The 25,714-nt window shown below is 40.0% G+C and overlaps 1 protein-coding gene across 1 annotated transcript; it reads right to left on the reverse strand.

Annotated features, from left to right (window-relative positions):
• Positions 1–458: 458 nt before the first annotated feature.
• jpt1a (Jupiter microtubule associated homolog 1a) lies at positions 459–25,011 on the reverse strand. The gene is made up of 5 exons (XM_038713769.1): positions 24,808–25,011; positions 23,233–23,375; positions 4,947–5,044; positions 3,061–3,088; positions 459–1,961 (listed from the first exon to the last, which is right to left on the reverse strand). The coding sequence occupies exons 1-5, from the start codon at positions 24,861–24,863 to the stop codon at positions 1,828–1,830; spliced, it is 459 nt and encodes a 152-aa protein (XP_038569697.1). The 5' UTR covers positions 24,864–25,011; the 3' UTR covers positions 459–1,827.
• Positions 25,012–25,714: the final 703 nt, after the last annotated feature.

A 25,714-nucleotide genomic window follows, 5' to 3' on the forward strand; every position in this document is an offset into this window, starting at 1 on the left:
ACCCGCCAAATGCTGGTGGATTTCAGCCATGGCGGATTAACAGTCACTCCCAATAGCCACTTTGGCGTGTTACGACACTACAAGTCCCATGAACACGACCTGCACATAGTGTTTGCTCATTGGTCCATTCGTGAAGCATATTGTCTTGATCGACAACACAAGTTGACGCTGTGGAGATTAAACAAGCGTACTGGCCACAGTAATATGGGCCTACTGGACATATAGTCCATGGTACTGGATAGGTTCTTCTTAGTCAGGTGCCCATATGGACGGATATGGACATTAAAAGTTTTTGCTTACTGTAATTAGTCCTTTTGCTCATACTGGCCATTGCCAATGAACCCATTGCATTTTCGATGTAAGTAACAGGGGCCAAAATCTACAGTCCTTGTGTGCAAAAATGTGTTCAAATATTTCTGTGAGTCAGTCAAATCAAGTCAGACACAGTAAACACAACAAACGGTCAAACTTGATTTTTAATGTTCATTTCCACTTGTGCCATTTCTTTACTTCAAATTTCTGCAGTGACTTACATCCAGCAACAGGAATTGGTATAGGATGCAAACAGAATCGTCTTGCATCATAACGCATGTTAAAAATAGACACCACAAGAGTTACATTTCATGTCCCGGAAATGTAGGCTCTGGTGCATGACAGCTGGCTGACACAGCAGCCACACATGGGACTCAACAAGACAGAAGCAGGAGGGAGGTTGTATTTTGGTTTAAATAATGTGACATGAAATGTACAAAAAAAAACAAAAACTGTTCTACATTTCCAGCGAGCATGATCATTAAAAGGTGGAAAAGAGGGTAAAACATAGGAGAAAAAAGGCTGAGCAGTTATAAGGTCACTTTTCAAATCTAGGATGGGTTTACCAAAAACACTCAAGTGTCAGGATCAACAACATTCTATTAACCTGCAATGGGAAAACTACGTATTGGTGTTACTGGTAGGATGTAATAGGGAAAACCCAACCTTGTTTGATGTTGTAGCCTAACACACAAACAGGCATACTTTATTGTTGAGGAAATTTTAACTATAAAAACACAGGGCACTCAAAACCGGCACTGGGGTTACAATAATCTAAGGTTGGTGACCACAATATAAAAAAGCCTTATTCCAATTTGTTTACATGACATGGGACCTACAGTACTCATCTGAAGACAAATGTTTGTAATCCTTCAGATCACAATGACAGTAACTTATGTGGCTCCTATTTGGCTCCTATGTTTATAATAATAATATAATCAGTAGAAAGATTCCAACTTCATGCAACAATACAACAATTATTCCACAAAAAACAACAAACAAAGTTAAATTAAAAAAACTTCACAGTTATGTTCCTTCTCACATTCATACATTACAGACCAGACGTGCATGCAAGATGGGTCAAAACTGAACACAGTGCAAAAGCGACAGCATTTTTCTTTACTTGTGTTTTAGAAACTGGTCATGTGTAATCACCTACAGTTTGTGCTGTCACATTGAAGTTGGGGAGATATGAGAAATGTGATCTTTGTACCCTTCCTAGCAGGTCTAATGCATTACAGGGACAAAGGCAGACTTTGAACCATGTAATTAGAAATACATAAAGTGCTTCTGTCAAAAACAAACAAATAAACAATAAAAACAGTACAAAACAGTTTTCAAAAAAGAGGTATCAAAACAATGCACTTGGGGTTGTGGAGGAGTCTGGTGTCTGTTCGACATCAGATAGGATTCCTGTGGTACAGACATATGGGCCGGGTTCCTTGTTTGAAGAAAAAAATAAAATAAGATGAGTTCAGAGATGAGTGGATGTTAGGAGGGGTAGTTGGTTGGGATTCAACCCAGGATGAGGCTGGACTTGCCACCGGGGGGATTCCTGCGGCCGGACGGTAGTCCTGCAGCGGACTCCTCAGCTGGTGGGGCCTCCTCTTGCGGCCCTGGAACTGCTTCAGGCTCAGGAGCGCTGTATACTGAACACAGGCAGAGAGACATCTGATGTGGGTCTGTCATCATATTCTGGCTTTCAGAAGCCTCAGCCATGTGACCTATTTTCCTTTTTTTCCAGCTTTGTTCTTATTAAATGGTCACAGATTTAGATTTATCCGTTTCTCCGCATTGTTTTAGCTACATTGATATTGGTAAAATGCAAACAAGTATGTAGGGCTGAGCAGCCAATCACGGTTATAACCTTATATTTTCCCGTATAATTTTAATACTAAGACTATACATGAACAACTCCGTTTCTTCATTTCCATGTTGTTTATGTGGATCATCTGTTGATGAGGATGCTGACTTTTTGCCTAGGACACAGTTGTACCCTCAGTCTTTCTGCACAATACCATGCCATGTATGTGTTCATCAAACGCATATTGAAGATCCTTTTCAATCTTATCAGCTGCAAACATGTAACGTTTGCCGGAGATAGCTTTATAAGCTACCTAACTAACGATGATAAAGTCAACCAGCAACAGTTTGCAAAAGTCTGGCTGAAAATGAGAAGCTGCTTTTGTCTACCTCTCTCTGAAAATCAATGTCTGCCTATTTTAAAAATGACAAAAAATTTAAGTTTTTAATAATATTACTTTCTTAGACAAGAGAGTGTTAGTATTTGATGGTATATTTTTGTTAAACAAATTTAGATCACTAGCACATTCTTCTTGATATTGTTAAGATATTTACCATCATTCAAAATAACCTAAACCTTCAACATTCAGTAGGCATTATAGAAGGTATAGTATTAAGAATTTTTGGATGTATTTTTTTAAGTGAAAAAATATGGGTATGTATATGTACATACCTATGTCTTATGTATGTATAGAGGTACATATAATGTATGTGCGCATGTACATTTGTATATGTATGTTATATATGTGATATTTATGATGACATCACAAATATGTTCTTTGTAAAATTGGGCCACTATCCCCATCTAATCCTTTTATGAAGGCTTGTCCCTATCTAATCGCTTTATTATCTTTCCTCCTTTATTTTCTTGCAAGTGCAGGTGTTGTACCCATTTTGTAGGGTATCAAAGTATAAATCTGGGTGAGGTGAAAAAAGAAGGCTTACCATTATCGCGTATAGAATTTTCTCCATCCTAAAACGAAAAGCAGAAAACAAGTTTTAAGTATTTTATTAGCCTTAAAATATTTAAAAACCAAACAGGAAATTTTGTACTACGTCATCAGTCTTAATGGGAAAATAATTAATGATAAAATGGGTAACTCAAATCAAGCAATCTGATTGGTTCATAGTAGTGACTGTATACAACGGGTATGACGTCGAATTCCTTTGCACAGATCCATATCACTGCGACAAACAGGGTTCGAGTTATAATCTGAGCTTTGTGGGGGTCTCACGCCCCATTTACACCTGGTATTAAAATGCAATCTGATACATATCGCATTTTTACGGTGGAGATAAATAAATAAATGAATAATGAGAGAGTGACTGAATGAGTGTGAGAGAGGGGGACAGAGAAATTACTGCTTATTACGTGATTCAACATTTCTCACACACACACACCCACCCACCCCACAGTCCACTACTTGCCCCAGATGTCTGCGATATTTCAAACAAAGTTTAAGTTTCAATAGCCTGTTTAAAAGGCTACTGCTCAAGGAGAAGATGCAGAGAAAAAACATAGATACTAGTTTAGATACCACAGGATTTTTGGGACTGTGGTGGGTGGACCTCGCACCCTCAAGGTGGGTCTAAAAGAAAGTTTTGTACATTTAAAGCATTTTCAGATTGAAATTCACCACTATCATATATTAGGATAGCTGTACATGTGCATTTGTTATGATAACATTACCTATGATTAAAAACTACATCTACAAAAACTACAAAAAACATCAAGCAAGTGTGACACAACACAAGACATGGCAATTTTGCTTACTAGTCCAACTGTGTACCAAAACGAATGCCAGCTCTGTGTCTGTCTCGCAGCCTTTTAATTCACGAAACTCTCAACAACGTACGGCAGCCTCTTGCTTGGTCACTTTCTTTTTCTCTTCTCTTTTGTCAATGTCTTCTTCGGTTTCTTCGCTTCTGCCATTAGCTAAAGTAATGTCTTAACCCAGCATCCGACACAAGTAAAGTTACATATTTCCGAGTGTGTTATCTAGTAACTCAACTCAAGTTTTTAGATAGTGGCTAAACCTCTGTCTGTGGAACCTCCGTTTGCTCAAGTCAACAACTATGCTAACACAGCCAAACATCAAGCAAGAGCAACACCACAAGATATGGAAAGCCAACTAATAAGTCATTACTGACTAGTCTAACAGCAAGAAGGCCAGGTCGGCATCTGTCCTGCTTCCTTTCAGCTCTTTTAGCTCACACCAACGAGTAAAAGCCAATCTGATACTGATACTCTTTTTCGCTCTCTTGCTCGGGCACTCTCTCTTTTTCTCTTCCTCCAACATCATCTTCAGTCTGCTCGCTGACCCTGCCATGATATCCATACTTACCGAGCTAGTTTCTTTGAAAAAAACTTACATTGCACAAAATATACTTTTTGCTTGATGTCTGTGAAAGTTCTTAGTCATCTAGGTCATAGTTATCCAAGAAAAGTTAAACTCAAGGGCAAATGGACTCGCTGAAAATACTTATTCCTTATAGCTCTTACAGCATTGCGCATTCACAATTTACTATTAGTTTAACAAGTGCACTGTGCAGACAAAGCAGGTGGAAATATCGCTTTTCTACTTTTTTACGTTCCCTTCACCTGGTTCATAGTTTTCATCGTGGCCCCTCTGCTTTATAGGGGGCTGGCCATGGATAGAGAGAACTAGGTACAGAAACTGAAACTGTGGCTGGACAAACTAGACTGTGATGGTGTGGGAAACACAGCATACTCTAATGTGACCTATAGTTGCTTCCCTGTATCTTTGTCTACTCTCAGGTTTCACTTTATTTGGTCCTTCCACAATCCATGATCGGAGGCATGATCTTACTGTGGTGGGGGCGTCTGCAGAGTTGTTGGTGGTCGAGTTCCCCCCTCTCCTCAGAGGGGCTGACGACTCACCACACAGCACACCTGTGGGCTTCCCACCTGGAAGAACAAGGAGACATAATGGCTCAGACAGACAGGCCTTAACAGATGAGGTGCAAAGACAGAATCAAACTTTGCATATTTTTACATAGTCATGTAGATGTCATGACATACGTTCTGCCAGATATTTACAACATTGCATTTTCTTATCCAAAATAAGTTTTGCACCATCTTTTATTATTATTTTTGTGATACTGTGGCATTCCCACATCTCAGCAATTACCTTTGTAGCATACAACATTATTATTACTTTAGATCCTAATTTTAAGATTTAAAATCATATTGTTATATTTCACTTTAATGAAAACTTAGAAAAAGTGCAATTGCTCAGAACTAAGGGCAGTGTATGACCTCAAATGTGATGGCAAAGACTGCTGTTTAAATGAAGGAATGATGTTGCAGAAAAATGTTAATGCTAGAAAAGGTAGTCCATATGAGACAAAAAGTCCAACTGGGATCTGATCTCTCTCTCCTGATGTAAACATCTGCAAACTGTTCAGGCTATGCAGGGGGTGAGATTAAACATTAGTTGAGCCAAATTGCTAAAATACCAAATTGTGGTTGGTGGTTGTTGGAACAGTGGAAAGACTAACAAAGATCTGCAAGGCAAAATTTTTGCTGTTTATTTTTTCCAAAGCAAACTGGTGGCTAGTGAGATCGATATAATGGCTGCTTCTGGCTACATACAAAAGCTCTTAATGTTCAACAAAAAGGTCTCTCTCTGTGGGGATCCTTTCAATAACATTGTCATATTGCACTTTTAGTGGACTGTGAAAGGCGCAATTTTCCCCAGGGATTACGCTGCAGCCATTGCAGCCTATTTAGTGTCCGCTGGCTGAGGTATAGAGCCAGGACATTTCTGTGAATTAAGGCTTTATTTCAACCAAACCAAAGTTGGTGACTACTCTTCTGTGCTGTGGTTTGGACATCACATGATAACAGGAAATATATTTGTTGTACAGGCTACAATCTTGAAGAACAGGGACTTCCCAAAAATTAAACATATCTGGGGAAGTTTCAGTCAAAGGGAAATGAAGGTCCTGCAAGAGGGAAAAACCCTGACTATTCAACTGACATCAACAGCATGCCGGAGTTTTCTTTTGTAAGCGGGCTACTCCTACAGATTTCCTCCTACATTTTGGAAATTTCACTTTCATATTAAATGTCGTTCTAACAATAACACTATTAATAATGATTCTGATCTATAACAAAATAATCCAGTCACATCCTGCTGTGTAGGCATCTTCCTTTAGTACCCCAGGCTGTTTTGCTTTGCTTTCATTTTCAATCCCCTTGTTTGCAGGCCGGCTGGCACTTTGCATGTCACACAAATCTTAGCATATCTTATTTTCAGAATAAGTAAGGCTACTCAGAAATGCTATTAACTGGCATGTGAGTGGGACTACATGAGCCAGGGCACTTTTTGGGGAAAAATGTTTTATGAAATAGTTTCATTTTCTGACCATGTCCAATAGTTACATCACAAAGCCAATATCTGGATATTGATAGAGGTATATGCAGTGTTTCTGTATTTTGTTGTGTTTTCTGACTTTGCAGCATTGTTCCTAAATGCTGTGCATGTGTTGTCAAATCGGTGAAGATGTTTTCTTAACTTGATAGTTCTAGATCTATTTGCATGTGTTTTCTCTCTTGATAGAGTATAGAGTTCAAAACTAAATAAGTTCATTTTCTCAAGTACTGTTAAGTAATCATGTTTTACATTACTATTTCATTGAGATTTTTTAGTTATATACATATTGTAAATTTTCAGGAAAATACTGTACATTTTATTTCACTATATTTAGCTTCCAGCTGTAGTTTGTATAGTTTGAAGAGTAGCTGCGTGTACCATCTGCGTGAGCATTCAAATGGGCAGCTGAGAAGAAGCCCTCAAGATGTTCTTATTTCAGACCGTCCAGGCATAGTGTTCTGATATCATGTACAGATGGTTCCCCAGGCATTGGCAAAAGAACTTTTTTTATGACTGTTTATATGCTGCAGTATAGTCACATTTTGGCAGAGAAAGACAGAATTCTAACATGGTTATTCAAGGTGGTTAAAATCAAGGGCAACTAGACTTGGTTGAAGATACTCTAAGATGTTTTGTCTCTCCAGGAACCATCACCTTATCGTGGTGGAGAGGTTTGCGTGCCCCAGTGAGCCTGGAGGCTGTGTTGTCTGGAGCCTAGTGCTCCTGGTAGGGTCTCCCAAGGCAAAGTGGTTCCAGGTGAGGGGCCAGACTGACAATGGTTCATAAAGACGCCTGATGAAATTGCGAGGAAGAGGGGGAGAGACCCTACCCGGAGGAAGCCCGAAAAAGCAACATGGCATCCCCCTCTCCATCCTTTGGACCCACCATCCATCGGAAGATCCGCAGGGGTCGGGTGCGCTGCAATTGGGGTGGCGGTGAAGGTCAGGGGCCTCGACGGACCAGACCCAGGCAGCAGAGGCTGGCTCTGGGGACGTGGAACGTCACTTCTCTGTGGGGGAAGGAGCCGAAACTTGTGCGGGACATGGAGCGCTACCAGTTAGATCTGGTGGGGCTGACCTCCACGCACAGTTTCGGGATGGACCCTCTTCTTCTCTGGACTTGTTCAAAGTGTGAGGCGCCAGGCGGGTGTGGGGATAATCACAAGTCCCCGGCTGAGCGCCGCTACATTGAAGTTTACTCCGGTGAACAAGAGGGTCGCCTCCCTATGCCTTCGTGGGGGGGGGGGGGGGGGGGGGGGGGGGGGGGGGGACTGACTTATTTGTGAACAGCGAACAGCTGAGCCATAAGGCAAAGCTCTCGATCTACCGGTCAATTTCAGTTCCTACCCTCACCTATGGTCATGAAGCCTGGGTCATGACCGAAAGAACGAGATCGCGGGTACAAGCGGCCCAAATGGGTTTCCTCAGACAGGTGGCTGGTGTCTCCCTTAGAGATAGGGTGAGAAGCTCGGCCATCCTCGAGGAGCTCAGAGTAGAGCCGCTGCTCCTTTGCGTTGAAAGGAGCCAGTTGAGGTGGTTAGGGCATCTGGTAACGATGCCTCCTGGACGCCTCCCTAGGGAGGTGTTCCAGGCACATCCAGCTGGGAGGAGGCCTCGGGAAAGACCCAGGACTAGGTGGAGAGATTATATCTCCACACTGGCCTGGGAATGCCTCGGGATCCCCCAGTCAGAGCTGGTTAATGTGGCTCAGGAAAGAGAAGTTTGGGGTCCCCTGCTGGAGCTGCTGCCCCCGTGACCTGACCCCAGATAAGCGGATGAAGATGGATGGATGGATGGTTTCGCCTCTTGTCCAAGAGGTGTCTTTAGTTCTGACTGACTGACATGGACATTTAACCTCAGTGGGGTCGTTTTTTTGTGGGGTTGATTTTAACCCTCCTTGGATAACTTTGACAGAGACGACTAAGAATCTTTACAGATAAGAGGGTTATTCACTGAACATGATGTTTAGTGTAAGATTCTGCATATGAAATATCCGGATAAATTAATTCCTAATCATGCTGTCATTTTTAAGTTGGACCAAACCTCGCCAGGGCTGCCATGCCAGTCCAATTGTCTGGATATGCACGAAAGAGCACAACGCAGCCAATCACTGTAGGTGTGTCTTAATTCAAGGGCCCATCCTTCGAAGGATGCATTTGAAGACCGAATGCATCATAGCGGCTAGAATAAGCCGTCCCATTTCGAAAGCTCGGTCAAATGCAGCCTTCTTTTCCTGAATCTGAAGCATCCTCCAGCCAATATCTAATGATAAAACCTCACCTTTTTGTATATATAGACTAACTTATGTGATGTCACCTTAGGGCTGGGCAATAAACAATAATGATAATTATCGCAATATAATTTTCCTCAATAACAATATAATAAATGTTCAATATGTTGTCAATAAATATTTGCTTTAATTCATTTGAATCACAAACAAATTAGCACCTAATATTTCTATAAAAATATTTTGTTGAAAAAGAGGCCTGAAAAAAGATTAACTAATCATATTTGTTGAAATAGTTTTGAATGTTCTAACTCAAGACTTGTGAAGTGATCCACTGTTTGGCATCAAGATAAGTTTAACCACATAATTAACCACCATGTATTCAATTTTCACTCAGGAGAAAAAAAATCTGCCTTTAAAGTTGAATGAAATAATGATTTGACATATTTTGTGATAATTATTGATATCGAATGATATGAAATGTTTTATCGTGATAACATTTTTGGCCATATCACCCAGCCCTACACCACCTATTGCCTCCAACCTGTTATGGCCCTTGAAGCCTTTAAACCCTCCACTTCCAAACTTAAGAGGTTCATAAGTTGACTAATAGGCTTACCGAGATTTTATAGATAATCATGCTATGTAGATAAATGGAGCAGGTGACTTAATTTAGAGAGGCCATGAAACCTTCTTCGTTTTCAGACGAAGTCCAATACAAACATTGGGACTGATTACACAGCTAACCTGAGCGGGGCTATTTTTCTACTTAAGCTGCTTCCGTTTGGTGGTGTGAAGAAAAACCTAGTCTTAACATTCTGTTTTGTTTTGGGGAGCAAGGAGCATTTATTTTCACAGTTAGACCATCTTGTACCGAAGGTTATAGTTAAATTAGCCCTCATACTATACAAAGCCCATAATAATAAGACTAGTAGATGGGGCAATACCCTTTCTTTGTTGTGTTTTTAGGTAGTGCTGTCACCTTTTTTAATATTCCAAAGTGTCAATGGTCGATAAGTGTCGCCCTTTTGTCTTGTTTTTTGGCTGTGATTAAGACAATACTGGAGAAATGGGTCGGCTTGAGAAGATGGTTCCCTTGCAAGCCAAGAAAAAAAGTAAAATAAAAAAAAAAGTATGTACATGTGATTTTGAAATTACATTACTTTAATCATGCAAGTTAAAACACCTTTTCTGAAATTTGTTTAGCTGCTGCTGTTGTTAACTGCCACGATTGATTGCCTCTGCCTTAGGATTGAGTGTGATTGGGAAACCCACCAGTGCATTTTGGCACCTGGTTTGTCCTCATGGATGAGGCGCCCTCCACCCTGTCCTAATTGCCCCCCACCCTGTCCTAATTGCCTTCATCCTGAGGATACCCCTGGGGCCAAGTACAGAAATGGATTGCCATGGGGAGAATACTTCAGTGTAAACAACGTACTGGGAATGGCATACACAATCGTTCATTTAGTAGGCAGTATGTAGTACAGTATGTGATTGCGAACACAGCCAGAGAGAGGATGAGCTTCTTCAGCTCATAAAGGAAGATAGGAAGAGGTTGCACAGAGGGTCAGAGGAGAGAACAGGAGAGCAGACAGAGAAGGAGACTCTCTCGACTTGAGATATTTGTTGAGAAATAAAAATAAATATATATATTGAATAAATTAATTTACTAAACTATTGTGGAGCACATTTATTCAAGTATTATACTCAAGAACAATTTTGGGGTACTTTATATTAGTATTTTCATTGTCTTCTACTTTATAATATACTTTAGAGGTAAATATAGTACTTTTTACTCCATTACATTTATTAGATAACTTTAGTTACGGTTTACTTTGCAGATTCAGATTATTAGCACAAAATATGAATCAACTAATAAATTATGATGTATTTTTAAAGAAGTGGAATTATGCTAATTTTCAGGTTCAAAATCTTAATTAGGGGTTGTACCAGAACAGGTTTACATGGTTTAATTTTCAAAAAACACCATATTTTTCTCATACTGCACATTGCTACTCTTTTCACCCTGTGTGTTGTACGCTCCACTCTTGAGCTACAGAGTGATGCATCTTACGTGTACAAAACCTTTGTTGGGAGTTGCACATGCGCAGATCCCAGGTAAGGACTACTAGTCAATCAGAAGCAAAGAAGGGCGGGTCGCAAGAAACAAGGTAGTGTGATCCAAATCAAAGCCACTTCAGACTGCGACCATAATCTAGCAAAAGTTACTCACAAGTCCACAACCACACAACATCATTGTTCCACATCTTACCATAAACCACTACAAAAAAATCACCATATTTCAACTCAATTTTACATAAAAATTGGCCAAACAATTTGAACGTTTGCTTAGTAGCTTTCACATCGGGTTAGCAATATAATTATAATTTTAGCTGTGTTAGCCAACGTTTACAACAACTCCTTACTTGAACAGTCTGTGAAGTTACACTGCCGTGTTTATTTTAAATATAATTCACAACCATAAAGCATACTTACAGGTTGTGATTGTGAATTTCCAGGCCCAAACAGAGTCTGAGTTGCATCATCTTTTAGAACTAAATGTTAAACTGTTGCCGGTGTTCTGATGATCTATGCTGCCTTGCCGAAAAATGCCACCACAGCGCAAATCGATAGACTCAACTCTACTTGGCCCTGCTCCGTTTTCCATTGCAGATAGTACCCAGAGATAGTACGTAGCTTGTCGTCATAGTGACGCCACACACAACTGCCGTGACGTAATGTTCAATGCAACACACACACCAGGGATCCACACAGCTTTCTCTTTTTTAAGTTAAAAAGTTTCAACATTACTCAGAATGTAAAGACAGATTAGCGGTATGAAAACCTCCCAGCTGTGTTTTCCTCTGCTGTTGTTGCTGCAGCGGTCTGTGTGACGGCGGGAGCAGAGGGCTCTGTGAGCAGGCGGCTGGCCGGCCATCCCCCGCAGCCACTTGCGGAGCTCCACAACTCCGAAAATATTCAAGCACATTTTTGTTCCGCCATCACTTCTCCTAAAACTGTCAATATTCGAAATCTACACAGCTGATTTCTCACCTCAAAACTTCTCAGAAGTGGATTTAGTGAACGAAAACTGTAAAATATAAAACTCTCTGTTGCTGGCCTCTGTCTGGTGCACGCAATGATGATGCAGTCAATAGTGACGATTCACTCTGACCAATCAGCAGTCTGTTGTGTTTTCACGTTACATTTTAGTATCCCTCAGCTTGCTTTGAACCTCCACGGAGGTGAGGTGATACAAAAAAAAAAAAGCACCTGGAAGCAGGTACAGATGCAACATTTCTACAATGGAAAACCAAACAAAGGCGAGTCGAGCCAAAGGGCCTCTGCTCAGACTAGCTTAGTTTGAGGGCGTGCCTGACCCCGCTAGATTTATGGCGCGTTTTCATTGTGATGTCACAAGTAAAGGAAGTGAAGGGCTGGACTACAAACAAGCTGTTTTCAAGCGGTTCAGAGCAGAGCTTTCTGTGGGAGATGGGGACTCCCTTTGGGCTGGACTTTGGGCTTTTTCACTTTGCAAACCTGTTACATGCACAAAAAAAAGAGTGCTCAATAAAGGAGAGGGAAAAAGCCAAGCATAATACCACCTCTTTTAAGATTCAGCGGTAGGATATAAATTAACATGAGCTCCACTTTTACCAGAAGCAACATTTAAGTGATGAACACATGAATGAATGAATGAATCCAGTAATATAATATACATTTTTCTGAAATGGGCTATTCTGCACTTTACCTTTTAGTACTTTAAAGGGAGAGGAAGTGATTCTGCAGGACTATTGATATTTGAACTCAACTGCCAAACAAATACACTCTCACTCAGCGCTCCCTCAGAAGCTCTGCTCCCCAACTTTCAAAACTTTGAGGTTTCTCCAGTGTTGAAACGCCTTCACCGTTTATGCTCTTCATACCTATTCCTCTTTGGCTGTTTCTCGGCTATATCTCCTTCACAGTGCCTGGAGTCCAGCACGTTCGATTCTGCCGGTGTGTAGAACTCTGAAGTGCTCTTTTTGAATGAGCACCAGCACCTGTAGCTGAAATGTAGGTGCATCCAAATATTTCACAGCACCTTTAGCACCATAACGGTATATTCTAACCTTCTGTCTTTTCCCATACATATTGATAGTAAATTATTGTAAACACGAATATCTACAAGTAAATGTTTGTCTTCATTGGAATAAAAAAAACAAACAAACAACAAAAAAAAGGTACTGATGGTGTAAGTGCTTGACAAACGGAAAATTCAAAAAACTCAAATGTCTCTAAAGTGTGTGATGCTCCCAGATATTTACAGAAAATCCCCTCTAGCTGGCTCAAGTTCTGAAAAATGTATCCACACACTGCGGCAACACAGACTGCAAGAACTGGGATTGATTGGCTTGGTAGCTGTAGGTGCACGATCTGTGCTGCCAGCCATTCTGCACATGCCCAATCTGTACCATGTGTACATTTTACGGTATAGAAAACATGTAGAAGTGTTTTGTTCATTTTTACAAATCTATACAACACGGTACAATAAATGATGATGTTCAATCTATGAAGATTCTAAGTGTAGCATTCGAGTTGCTAGTGTTAACTTACTTTCTAAAGCAAATAGAAATCATGCCCTGCAGTTAATTGTGCATATGAACTCAACACTCAGTCACCACAGACGCAACAGTCACATCACTTTACTAGGAGGAGGAGCTGATCGTTGATTTCAGGAAAAAAATGTTAAAGACACACACTCATGTCTACATCGGTGGAGCTGAAGTCAAGCAAGTGAACAGTTTCAAGTTCCTGGGAATCCGCATCGTGGAGAACCTGACATCATCTCCACGATGGGGAAGAAAGCTCAAAAATGCCTGTATTTCTTGAGGAAGCTTAAGAAGGCTAAATTCCCGTGCCGAGTTCTTGTCAGCTTTTAACAGAGGAGCAATAGAAAGCATCCTGACTGGAAACGTCACTAACTGGCCTAGGACCGGAGGGCTCTGCAGTGGGTGATTAAGACAGCTCAGAAGATCATTGGTACCCATCTCCAGAGCATCAGCAATATCTGTGAGGTGAGGTACCTTCACAGAGCCCAAAGGATACTAAAGGATAGTACCCACCCAACCATAGCCTGTTCACCCTGCTGCCTTCTGGGAAGAGATATAAAGATATAGCCGCACCACCAGGCATAGAGCAGCTTTTTCCCCAAAGCTGTCTTCAAACAGACTTTTAAATTCAAATTCATCCTCAGCACTGCTCCATTAAATACAGTTTATTTCCGTTTATTATAATTGCTTTCATATGTATATTATCTGCTACTTAGCAGAAGGGAGTTACAAATTCAACTTCACTCTACAACCTGTTTGTGACAAATAAATCAACCTTGTACCTTGAATGCATCAGTCTATTATAATGTCGTACAGGAAATTATGTCATGAGATTGTACATATTTAAGTTTGTAGTAATATATTCATTTATTTTAAATTAAAACAAATTCATATGTTCATTTGTTTTCATATTTAGTGCATCTGTTATGTTTCTACCACAGGTAACCAACTTTCTATCTGTGAAATCTATCCTGTCATTATTCCCATTTTCTTCTAAGGGACTTTTATTTTAAAATTACGACACACGCGTGATACAGAGCGGGCAGCCTGGCATGCAGATCGTGCGAGCTTTGTAGCTAGTTTTACTAATGGCCTAACAAGAAATACAGAGATTAGGCTGACAAAAATTGTCCTGTGAAATGTTAGGTGCACTAGTGTGACCAAAAAAAAAAAATTTAATAGCAATTTCCCCAGACCCCCATGTTGAAATGCCCAACTTTACAGAAGAATTAAACATTCTTACAGGTTGGTACAAAGTATGTTTTGTCTGTATAGCTAATTTCCCCCTTCATGACAACAGTGAGGGTATGACTATCTATAATATGACACAAATATACAATCCTCCGAAGACCAGGCCCTCTCACTTAACAACTGCTAGCATCCTTTGAAGAATGCAGCCCCTGAATTGAGACAACCTTTGTCTCTCTGTGACAGCTGAGATGTGGCAGTTGCAGTGAGGTCAAACACTGAGAAAAGCATAGTGTGACTATGATGAAACTGCTGGTCAAAAATTAAAAAGTTCTTCATAAAAGACAGAATTTCTGACTAAATCAACTTTAAAAATACTGTTAGGACTAAAGGCTCATTTCTATGACTGAATCTGAGAAGTGAAAAGGGGAAGAAGGAAATGTCAGAGGGACAATGTGTGAAAGCTTCAATATGCATTTAGCCTGTGACCACATAGAAATTCTTTAAAAGTAAATAACGCCTCTGTAGGTGTTAATGTGTCAGTCACTGAGAAGACCAAACATTTTTATAAAAAACAAACAAAATAAAAATTTGCTTCTTGTTTTAGCCAAATTTATTTAGGCTGTTATTCAGAATAAAAACATTCATAATAAAATATTATTTGTTAGGAAATTAACCCTCTTGACCACATAGCATTACTATAATGGCCGGGAGTGCCCGTCAATATAATGTATACACTATAAATACTATAGTTTGTGTGCTAGTATTCAACATACGTAAATTTAGTATTTTGTCTTAGGCAGACTCCTTCCACTGTGGCTCAAGGCTTTTCTTGTAGACTACACAATTATCATCCGCTGGTAAATGTTTTAGTCTTCTGCTTCTCTTGATCAGACGATCTAAATCCCCCTTTGGTATCGGAACTCTCTGGGCCGGTTGGAGTACTTCTCTGTTCTTCTTACTTTAATAAATGTCACAAAGGGAACGGTTTGTTGTAACTTCTTTATTTTCTCATTTCCCCACAAGGAAATATACAACTTCCACCACACATAACACTGCTGTGTGGGTTGAAGTTTGGGACATTGTTCATTTATTCTGAAAGCATAGCATTATCCAGTGAAGGATCTGTTTGTTTGTTAGACTCCATATGTTTGTTAGATTGCATATTCATTATAAAATTGAACTTAAGTACTTTTTTTTTTTTAGTTAGACAGATGCATTTCTCACTGAATGTTTTGATTGCATATTAATTTCATGTACACCCAAGTAAAAACATTGTGTGATTTCAGGCTATGAATTGTTGACAGTAGAAGATGGAGAGAAATGTCATGGACCACATTTGTAAAACTGATTTGGACTTTATCATCTAATATATTACAATTTTTATATAGCTATTATTGGCTCACTTTGAGATTTTATTCTTTGTAACTGTGTGTATAGTTTGTCGTCACTTTGCCCTTGCACTGCTTGTGTGTGTAAAGCATAGACCAGTTTCTTGTATACAAACACTACTGAATGTGCGCCGTCAGGGGGCAAAAGCGCTTTGGTAGCCAGTCATAAGACTGTAGTCAATCACTGCAATAAACGTAGACTCCGCAGTTTGTAAATTCTTGTTGACTCAATAATAAACTGCCATTTAAGAGTTGGATTTGTTTGTTTGTGTTTCATTTGCATATTCATACAACATGTGCGACCGTGTGGCAGGTCAGCGACACCAGACATTATGTTGTTCAAGTCAGCTGCTAGCCAACAAGCTAAAGGAAGAATGGAGAACAAGGGAGTTGGACGTTCTTTCCACAGCTGTAAGTACTGCCATTAAGCCTGGCTGTGTCTCACACAGAGATGCAAAGAACATAGTCTTCCACTGTAAACTTTGTGCAACCAGCAGAAAGATTTCAACAGCAAACGTTTGTATTGAAGCATCTGCTAAAGCAGCACAGCTACGTCAAACTTAGCCTGTAGAAAGAAACTCTGGCCGCAACTACCAGGGATGAATCCTCTCGGCCTGAGAGAGTGGTGTTAAGCTACATTTTTTGTTTTTTAAAAGCACTGAATATTTCTCAAATGCATATGCAAAACAGTAACGTTAGTTCTAAGTCGAGACACTTGCTTAATGTTTTTTTTTTTTAGCTCAGCCATTGGCATTAAGAAATGTTATATGTTTTGTAAAAGTCATACTCATTGCTGTTTTAATGAATATGCTATTAGTTTAAAAAGTCGAGAGAGACTTGCTTTGTTTTTTCTATTTCAGGCAGTGGCATTTTTTAAATAGCCTATATGAAACAGCATCCTCTGGTCTAAGAGGCTGCAGTATTGCAGTGTAGTTTGGCTGGTTGTTGACTCCTCAGGTTAATTTTTGTTGCAGAAAAGTGGATAATTTCTAAAATGCACTGCTGAACAGGTTTCCCGTCACTTTTAAGGATGGGATAGGGAGTTGAAAGTAATAGTAACGTAATGAGTAATGTTGCCATTTATTGATTTAATAAAATTTAAATACCCAGTAATAAGTAATATTACTACATTTTTAAGGAGTAATAACTAAAAAGTAACTCATTACAATTTCTGAGTAATTTGCCCAATACTGCATCACTGTGATGACATTGCACAGAAACCCATCAATAGGATACATTGTTAAGTTACAGTGGGGAGGACAAGTATTTCATACACTGCTGATTTTGCAGGTTTTCCTACTTACAAAGTATGTAGAGGTCTGTAGGGGTATGTTTTTAATCATAGGTACACTTCAACTGTGAGAGACGGAATGTAAAGAAAAAAAAAAATCCAGAAATCACATTGTATGATTTTTAAATAATTCATTTGCTTTTTATTGCACGACATAAGTATTTAATCACCTACCAACCAGTAAGAATTCCGGCTCTCACAGACCTGTTAGTTCTTCTTTAAGAAGCCCTCCTGTTCTCCACTCATTACCTGTATTTAACTGTACCTGTTTGAACTCGTTACCTGTATAAAAGACACCTGTCCACACACTCAAACAGACTCCAACCTCTCCACAATGGCCAAGACCAGAGCTGTGTAAGGACATCAGGGATAAAATTGTAGACCTGCACAAAGCTGGGATGGACTACAGGACAATAAGCAAGCAGCTTGGTGAGAAGGCAACAACTGCTGCCGCAATTATTAGAAAATGGAAGAAGTTCAAGATGACGGTCAACCTCCCTCGGTCTGGGGCTCCATGCAAGATCTCACCGCGTGGGGCATCAATGATCATGAGGAAGGTGAGGGATCAGCCCAGAACTACATGGCAGGAACTGGTCAATGACCTGAAGAGAGCTAGGACCACAGTCTCAAAGAAAACCATTAGTAACACACTACGCCGTCATGGATTAAAATCCTGCAGCGCACGCAAGGTCCCCCTGCTCAAGCCAGCGCATGTCCACGCCCGTCTGAAGTTTGCCAATGATCATCTGGATGATCCAGAGGAGGAATGGACAAGGTCATGTGGTCTGATGAGACAAAAATAGAGCTTTATGGTCTGAACTCCACTCGCCGTGTTTGGAGGAAGAAGAAGGATGAGTACAACCCCAAGAGCACCATCCCAACTGTGAAGCATGGAGGTGGAAACATCATTCTTTGGGGATGCTTTTCTGCAAAGGGGACAGGACGACAGCACCGTATTGATGGGAGGATGGATGGGGCCATGTATCGTGAGATCTTGGTCAACAACCTCCTTCCCTCAGTAAGAGCACTGAAGATGGGTCATGGCTGGGTCTTCCAGCATGACAACGACCGGAAACACACAGCCAGGACAACTAAGGAGTGGCTCCGTAAGAAGCCTCTCAAGGTCCTGGAGTGGCCTTACCAGTCTCCAGACCTGAACCCCATAGAAAATCTTTGGAGGGAGCTGAAAGTCCATATTGCCCATCGACAGCCCAGAAATCTGAAGGATCTGGAGTAGTTCTGTATGGAGGAGTGGGCCAAAATCCCTGCTGCAGTGTGTGCAAACCTGGTCAAGAACTACAGGAAACATATGATCTCTGTTATTGCAAACAAAGGTTTCTGTACCAAATATTAAGTTCTGCTTTTCTGATTTATCAAATACTTACGTCATGCAATAAATGGATTTTTGTTTTAGATTCCGTCTCTCACAGTTGAAGTGTACCTATGATAGAAATTACAGACCTACATGGCTTTGTAATTAGGAAAACCTGCAAAATCAGCAGTGTATCAAATACTTGTTTTCCCCACTGTATATAGTAAGTAATGTGTCATGCTACATAGAAACTGATAGGTGCCTTATCACATCATGAGGGCGTATGGGGTTACAAGAAAGTGCAGGTTAATAGTGATATGGTGGAGTGAGGGAAGTGAGGTAGGAAGTCAGGCGTCAGTTCAGGATGAGAATTCAGTACAAGCAGAGCTCAATGAGGGAAAGCAGTGACGCAGGAGAAGAAACTGAGGAGACTGAAATTAATCAAAGTTGGGAATTAGAAAATTCAGAAGCTGCAAATTCCTCTACCTTGTGCTTTGAGACATGCCAAGAGGAAATGAAAGCTTTCATTGGGATAAACATCCTCGTGTGCTTTCATAAGCTCCCAGCAATGGTTGACTACTGGCCCACTGATCAGTTACTCCGAGTACCTCACATTTCCCACCAGATGCAAATATTGAACAATATGATTATTGACAAGTTAGTACTTAGTATTAACAAATTATAACTGGATTTAATATTAAACTAGTGATAAAATAGTGTACTATTATGACGTTATAATGAATACAGAAATTAATATATTAACATTATACCAATAGTATACTATATTAACTGAACATTATACTCTTTATTTAATGTTATATTGTACTAATTTCAAATTAAATATGAAAATTATACACATTATAAAATGTCAGTATTTACTTTTTGTGCATTTTCCTTGATAAGCAAGTAGACTCATAGTTGCAGTTGTTCCATTATATTCGAATCGCAGATTTCCACAAAAACATTACCTGCATATTTGCATGCACAAAGGACCCATGTCTTTCAGTACATGACAAGCACTCCACCTTACCCGACAACCAGGTATGTCAAAGTCAGCCACAGACGGATGACAAGAAACACAAAGCACACAAGAACTTGAAGTTCACCACAGGGCATTATATAATCAGTGCACAATACAAAATCCTAGGGTGCAACAGATCACAAATCTCACGGTTCAGAGTCAAGGTTTGGATCAGCAAAGACATAAAGTTAGGCTTAAATTAATTTTTCAATGCGTAACTTTGTCTCTGATTTTGCTGCTTCTTTCTTTCTCTCTGTAGTCGCCACTCTGTAACCTCGCTCAATGTCTCACCCACAGCACTACCTGATTGCTTACACGTAGGGCTGTGCGGTATGAAAAATGTGTATTGTTTACAATTATGCTCGTTTCTTTTGTTGTGCCACACTTTACAGTAATATTTTTGCAAGGGGGCGGTGCTTTGCACCATTTGAACCCCGGTAAATTTAGTTTTACGTTGGATTTTTATCTCTGCCTAATATCAATTAGGCTGTGGCTCAGGAGGTAGAGAGGTTTGGCCGTTAATCGGAAGGTCGGCGGTTCAATCCCTGCGTGTCGAAGTGTCCTTGGCCAAGATACTGAACCCCGATATGCCCCTGAATGTGCGTGAATATTAGTTTCCGTTTGAGCACTTAGGCTCAGTGTATGACTGGTGAAGGCGCTATACAAATACGGAGCATTTACATCAAACAAACGTTCAAATTGAAACTTCAATGCTGTCGTTCTTCTACATGCCAGTGTTGTGGACATTCAGGACAAACAAACGTAGAGGAGAGTGAAGTTTACTCAGAACTGGTAAATTACTTGCCATTGTTCACTCTATATCATAGCATTTGTCATGGTGTTGGATTTCTCCAAGTGGATTTACCCTACTTTTATGATGCAGAGAAATTAGTTAATGTTGGAAATTCCAACAGTGATTAGGTTAATCGACTACCACAAGCAAACAAACAGACTCCCTCCCGTAGGTTGTAGCTAAAACAAGAAGCAAGCTAACATTAGATGTTAGATTAGATGGCCAATGCTGAGATAAACATGTTTACTAATCTCAATTTGCTAACCTATTTTGCATTCCGCACTTCTTTGTTTGGGTGGTGTTGTATGAAGTTTTAAAGCCAAAATTCATAATGAATGGTACAGCATCTGCTGGTATTTGCTGTCCTCTCTCATGTGTGGCCGTGCACAGCAGATACGTAGTAGGTTATGTGTTACGTAGGCAGGTTATAGGTAACGGAGGCAGGGGAACAACTGCCAGCTCATAAGAGGTTTCCTAAAAATAAACTCAAGTCTGAGTCAAGTCTTTTGAGGACGAGTCTCAAGTCACTGTGTGTGCGACTCAAGTCTGAGTCTCAAACTGGAGTCCCCATGTCTGGGTGGCAGGTGTGTTTACAGTGTTTGTGTGCTCTGAAAGACGTCACAGCATGGATATAAAGTCATTGCCTAGCATGCTGCTACATATACATATCAATGGAGACATTTACAGACATCCACAGATAGAAACAGAGTCGCACTGCGCAAGGGGAAGGGGGATTAGCGATTAGCGTGTCCACCAGGGTGTCCCGTTTACATCACTGCCAACTGGAGCTGGAACTGATAAATACAAGTGACTACTGCAGAGTTATTTTCCCCGGGAGTGAATGTCGAAAAGTTAGATGTTAGCGATTGTTAGTGGTTTTTTGTCCAGTATAAAAGGGGCTTCCCAGTCTTCCCTTCCGTTGATGAGATTCTGCCAAAGCCATATGTATTTAAAGTTGCCAAAACACTTCCCACTTGATACCTGCTAAGGAGTTCTCACATTTACACCAAATCTGTGGACTTTTGGCTAAATGTTTAAGAGCTGTTAACATTAATGTTTTTTCCCTTTCTTTAGAATATTCATTTTGTCCTTCTTCACATTAGTACAAATGTTCATTACACTGGATAAATATCTATAAAGCATTTCAGCGTGTGCTGTGGTGATGTTAATGGTGGTTTAGCTGGTTTTAGCTTGTTGGCCTTGATCCACACCGCTTTTATTAATAGTCAACATATCCACATAATGAGACAAGTCAAAAAGTGTTCATAACAGACCCTGAACCCTGCAGGTTCACAGTAGCAAGCGTTTAAAAGCTACCCGCTACTTTTGTGGCAAATGATCAGTTAGTAATGTTAGCTAACTAACTAACTACATATTAGTAAAAATCATGTTATAGCCTGGACACCTTCTAGGGCCATCACTGGAGGCTGTGAATAATTTTTTCTTTAGGATAACACAGTGGGTCACGATTGGGTCATTTGCAAACCTAAAACCAGGAGCACATGGCCCGTCTCTGTTACAACTATAATTCAACTTCCTGTTTACCGGGTCTTGGGGATGGATAGTGCATCTGTCATGATGATGCTTTCCTATGAAACTCAAATCCATCAAAGGATAGTCTTTTTTTTTTTATTTACCACACAGAACTCCATCTTTTGGATTTTTCCACCAGCAAGTCTATTTTCACAGCAGCAGGTCCACCGCATGTGGAGGAGGCTTGTTAATGACGCAGCCCATCAAAACCAACGTGGTACCAAATGATATCTGCACTGGTGCTCTTCACTGTTCACTGTTGATTTACCTGTCTGTGCTTGTAAAATATCCACCGTGTTCGAGTCTTGTAACGTAATACCAGATAACATCTCTCTCTGCGTTTCACTGCAAAATACTAAAATAGTTCATATACCTGGGCGGCCCACACAGGTAATATCTATGTGTTGGAAAACTGGTTTGCAATAGCTTGGTTAAATTCTCCTGTTCTCTCATCAATAAATGTCACTGACCGTGTCAAACACAGATGGTCTGGAACTTAAAAAAATAATATTACACATGATAACACATTACCCCATACAAGTAACATTAACTAAAGGTATTTACTGGAAAAGGTATTTGTAATGACTGGCCAAGGTTACCATGAAATGTGGCCACATTTTGATTTTTTAATGCACTTCACAAGTTTTTTTTGTACATGAACATTGACAACCACTGCACTAGATCAAACAAACACACCGAGCATAACTTTTACTTCCCATGATATTTCATTTCCTTATTAGCTAAAATTTTTGCTGTGTATCATTCTACATTTAGACAGGAACTGGAAAAATAAACACTGAGCCAAAAACAGTACTAGGCTATAAAACAATATTCGGTTCTCTTATTATTGCTCTTAAAGATATAATATTTCATTATAAATTCTATAATAAACCCTTTGATCTGACTTCAGGCAGCTCAAGTCAATTTGAATATATCAGATCTCTGGAGGTTTAAGAGATCCTGATGAATAGAGAAACATCAGTGATTGAATATCTAATGACAGCCTGAAAGTGAAATCAATTCATTGTTTTAGGCACCTAAACCCAATTTGTTGTGTCAAGCAGCTCCACTGGAGAAAGCAAATATTATTCTTATGTATTCTGCTGTGTCAAGTCTTCAGTAGCCTCGGGAGGCTCAGCTTAACCAGCAAGAGAAAACTCTGCAGTGAAAACCTTGCATCTCCACAACATAAGAAAATATATTCTCAAACTTATTTCTCATTGTGACTGGTTTTGTGCTCAGGTTGTGTTTTTAAGTTACAACATCCAGTAAATGCTGTGGTAAGCTGTCAAAATAAGATGGATATGATAAATTCACTTATAAGCTTTCACACTAAAGCAACACATATGTTACAATGAGGTAGATTGTACCTGGCGGGTTGTTCCTTCGATTAGCATAGGGGTCCTCTGGCTCAGCGAAAACGCTGGAGGCCATCTTGTTTTTCCGGACAGGAGGCTTCTCCTCATCTGCACCAAGTGAAATGTTGGAGCCACCACCAGGAGGGCGCAAAACCCTGGAAAGAGAGAGATGGTCAACACTGTTTCTGAAAGCTCTATCGTACTGGCTGATTTTTCTGGAGTCTTCACTTGATTCTAAAATTATGTATTAAAAGAAACTACAGAAATGCTATGGTTCAACCTAGGAATGTCCAGAATAAGTCAATGAGAAACTATTGTTCATTCACACTAATGCAAATGAAGGTCAACAATCATCATTGTCTTTAATGTGGCCTTTAAATTGCCTGTAACGTGACTATGTGGACTTTATCTTTAGGCTAGTGTTGTTCCAGCTGTGTTGGTAAATTGAAGGTATAATTGGTATTACCTGTAAAAATGATAATGTTATTATTACAGGGTTTTTTTTTATTAAACTTATTTATATCAATAAGGGCAGGCTAAATATTAAGAACACCTTTCAGTATAATGCAGTACACTTCAACAGCAGCTAACTACAGCCTCCAAAATGACCTTTATGAGGATAGGATTTATAGCAGTGCTGTTGTATTAAACTGCACTATTTTTAACTAGGTCTGCTTAATAAACTGGCTTTGGAGTTCTTATTGTAGCGTTTACACAGGTATACATCCATATTGATTATGTCATTTTCCTTTAAAATTGAAAGGTAACACTACATAGTGATTTCGCACTGTCCTTAATACATTTGGTCTAATGTATTTTTGTAATTGGCATTACTGTCATTGTTGTTGTCACGCTGTGATGCAATTTATCACAGTTACGTCACTTAATGAAAACCCAATCCTTCATTTAATCACTGTGAATATTTTTTTTGCAGTTTTGATATCGCTGGAATATCAGCGGGTTTGGATTCCTTTCACTACACCCCCCATGGTTAAAAAAAAACACGTATATCGGGTTATTGTCAGGTGTAGCCAGCTGTAACATGGCCATCGCTTCAGTGAGGCCATATGCAGGGCAGACCAGAGGATGTCTTATTGTAATTCACTGATCCGAAATCCAAGGAGGCCCCACCCAACTGCAATGCCAGATCTTAAAAATCTTCCCTTGTCAGATAATAAACGATACAAGTAATGCAGAAATATAAGTACACGCCACGGTAAAAGGCCTACATTTAACACATTCGTTTGGTGCCGAGCCGCCTAGTCTGCACGTTACTTGCTAGCTAAGCAGCTTCTCTACAAAAGGGAGGTTGCATGTGTGCTATCTTGCTAGCTAACGTTAAAAATGGGAACGGTCCATCCCAACAGACAAAACGGGAAGGTGTGGTACCGAGCTTCATCCTAGCATCGTCGTCCCGTGCTTTGCTGCAACCATTTTGAAGCAATTAAGTAACAATTACGGGCAGTGGTCTGCACAGAAAATGTCCTAAATTTGAGGTTTAACGTTACGTCAGAAGATGCTGGGCTTGTTGGCTTCATGGTGGCTAACGTTAACGGGTTACGGAACAGTCTGAACGACGCCTTTTACCTGGAACTGCTTTTAGAACCGGGCTCCATCCCTTGATATGTCGTGGTCGTCGTCATTTTTTTTTGCACAAGTCGTCGTAAAGTGTTTATATAAATCTGACAGGATACACGCGAAATACACTCTCATTAGCAGTACTTCACCGCCTCATCATTGTCTATCCTAGCCGGTGGTTCCCAATAATCAACCTGCCTCCAGTCTGAGCGGATCAGTGTTAAACTCACCAGGATATGCCCAGCTTCCGGCTAACATTTCAAAATAAATATATCAACTTGACAACTTTAGGCTGGGGCAGTTTTCAGAAAATATCAAAGTTCTAAAAAATTATATCTAAATTACTTATGTAAGAACTACGTTATCTAAGGTTAAGGATTTGTTGTTTATGAATCTGTACTACAACAAGAGTAACACTTCCGGAGCTTAATTTGGAGGCAAAAGCTCCGTATTTCCTGTCTTTCTCTGCTTATACCTCTGTGATTCCCCTTAAATATATCCATGGATTTGACACAGAGGTGATGGTGCAACAGTCAATTGTGGAGAGGGTGTATCAATAGCGTAAGTAACGGCCACAAATGAACAGGTACTTCTATGATTGGATCCTAAAACAGTAATCAAGCCTGTGATTGCACAGTTGACCAAGTCCACCGGCAGTTTTCGGCATGTATAAAAATGAGGAGCATTTATCTTTTATAGCTAATTAACGTTATATATTATTATGTATATATTATATTTGCGGTGCCGTTTGTTTGTCTGTTGGCTGGATTACTGAAAAACTATTGGCATGATTCATGAAACTTGGCGGAAGGGTGTAGCATGGGCCAATGAAAAACCCATACATTTTGGTGCGGGGTGGATACAAGAATTATTTTTCGCTTTCGTTAAATTGAGATGATGAAGTACTATGTCAAAA

Source organism: Micropterus salmoides, unplaced genomic scaffold (assembly GCF_014851395.1).
Source record: "Micropterus salmoides isolate LMB-PRFRI ecotype aquatic unplaced genomic scaffold, ASM1485139v1 Ms_hic_scaffold_12, whole genome shotgun sequence".
NCBI lineage: Eukaryota > Metazoa > Chordata > Actinopteri > Centrarchiformes > Centrarchidae > Micropterus > Micropterus salmoides.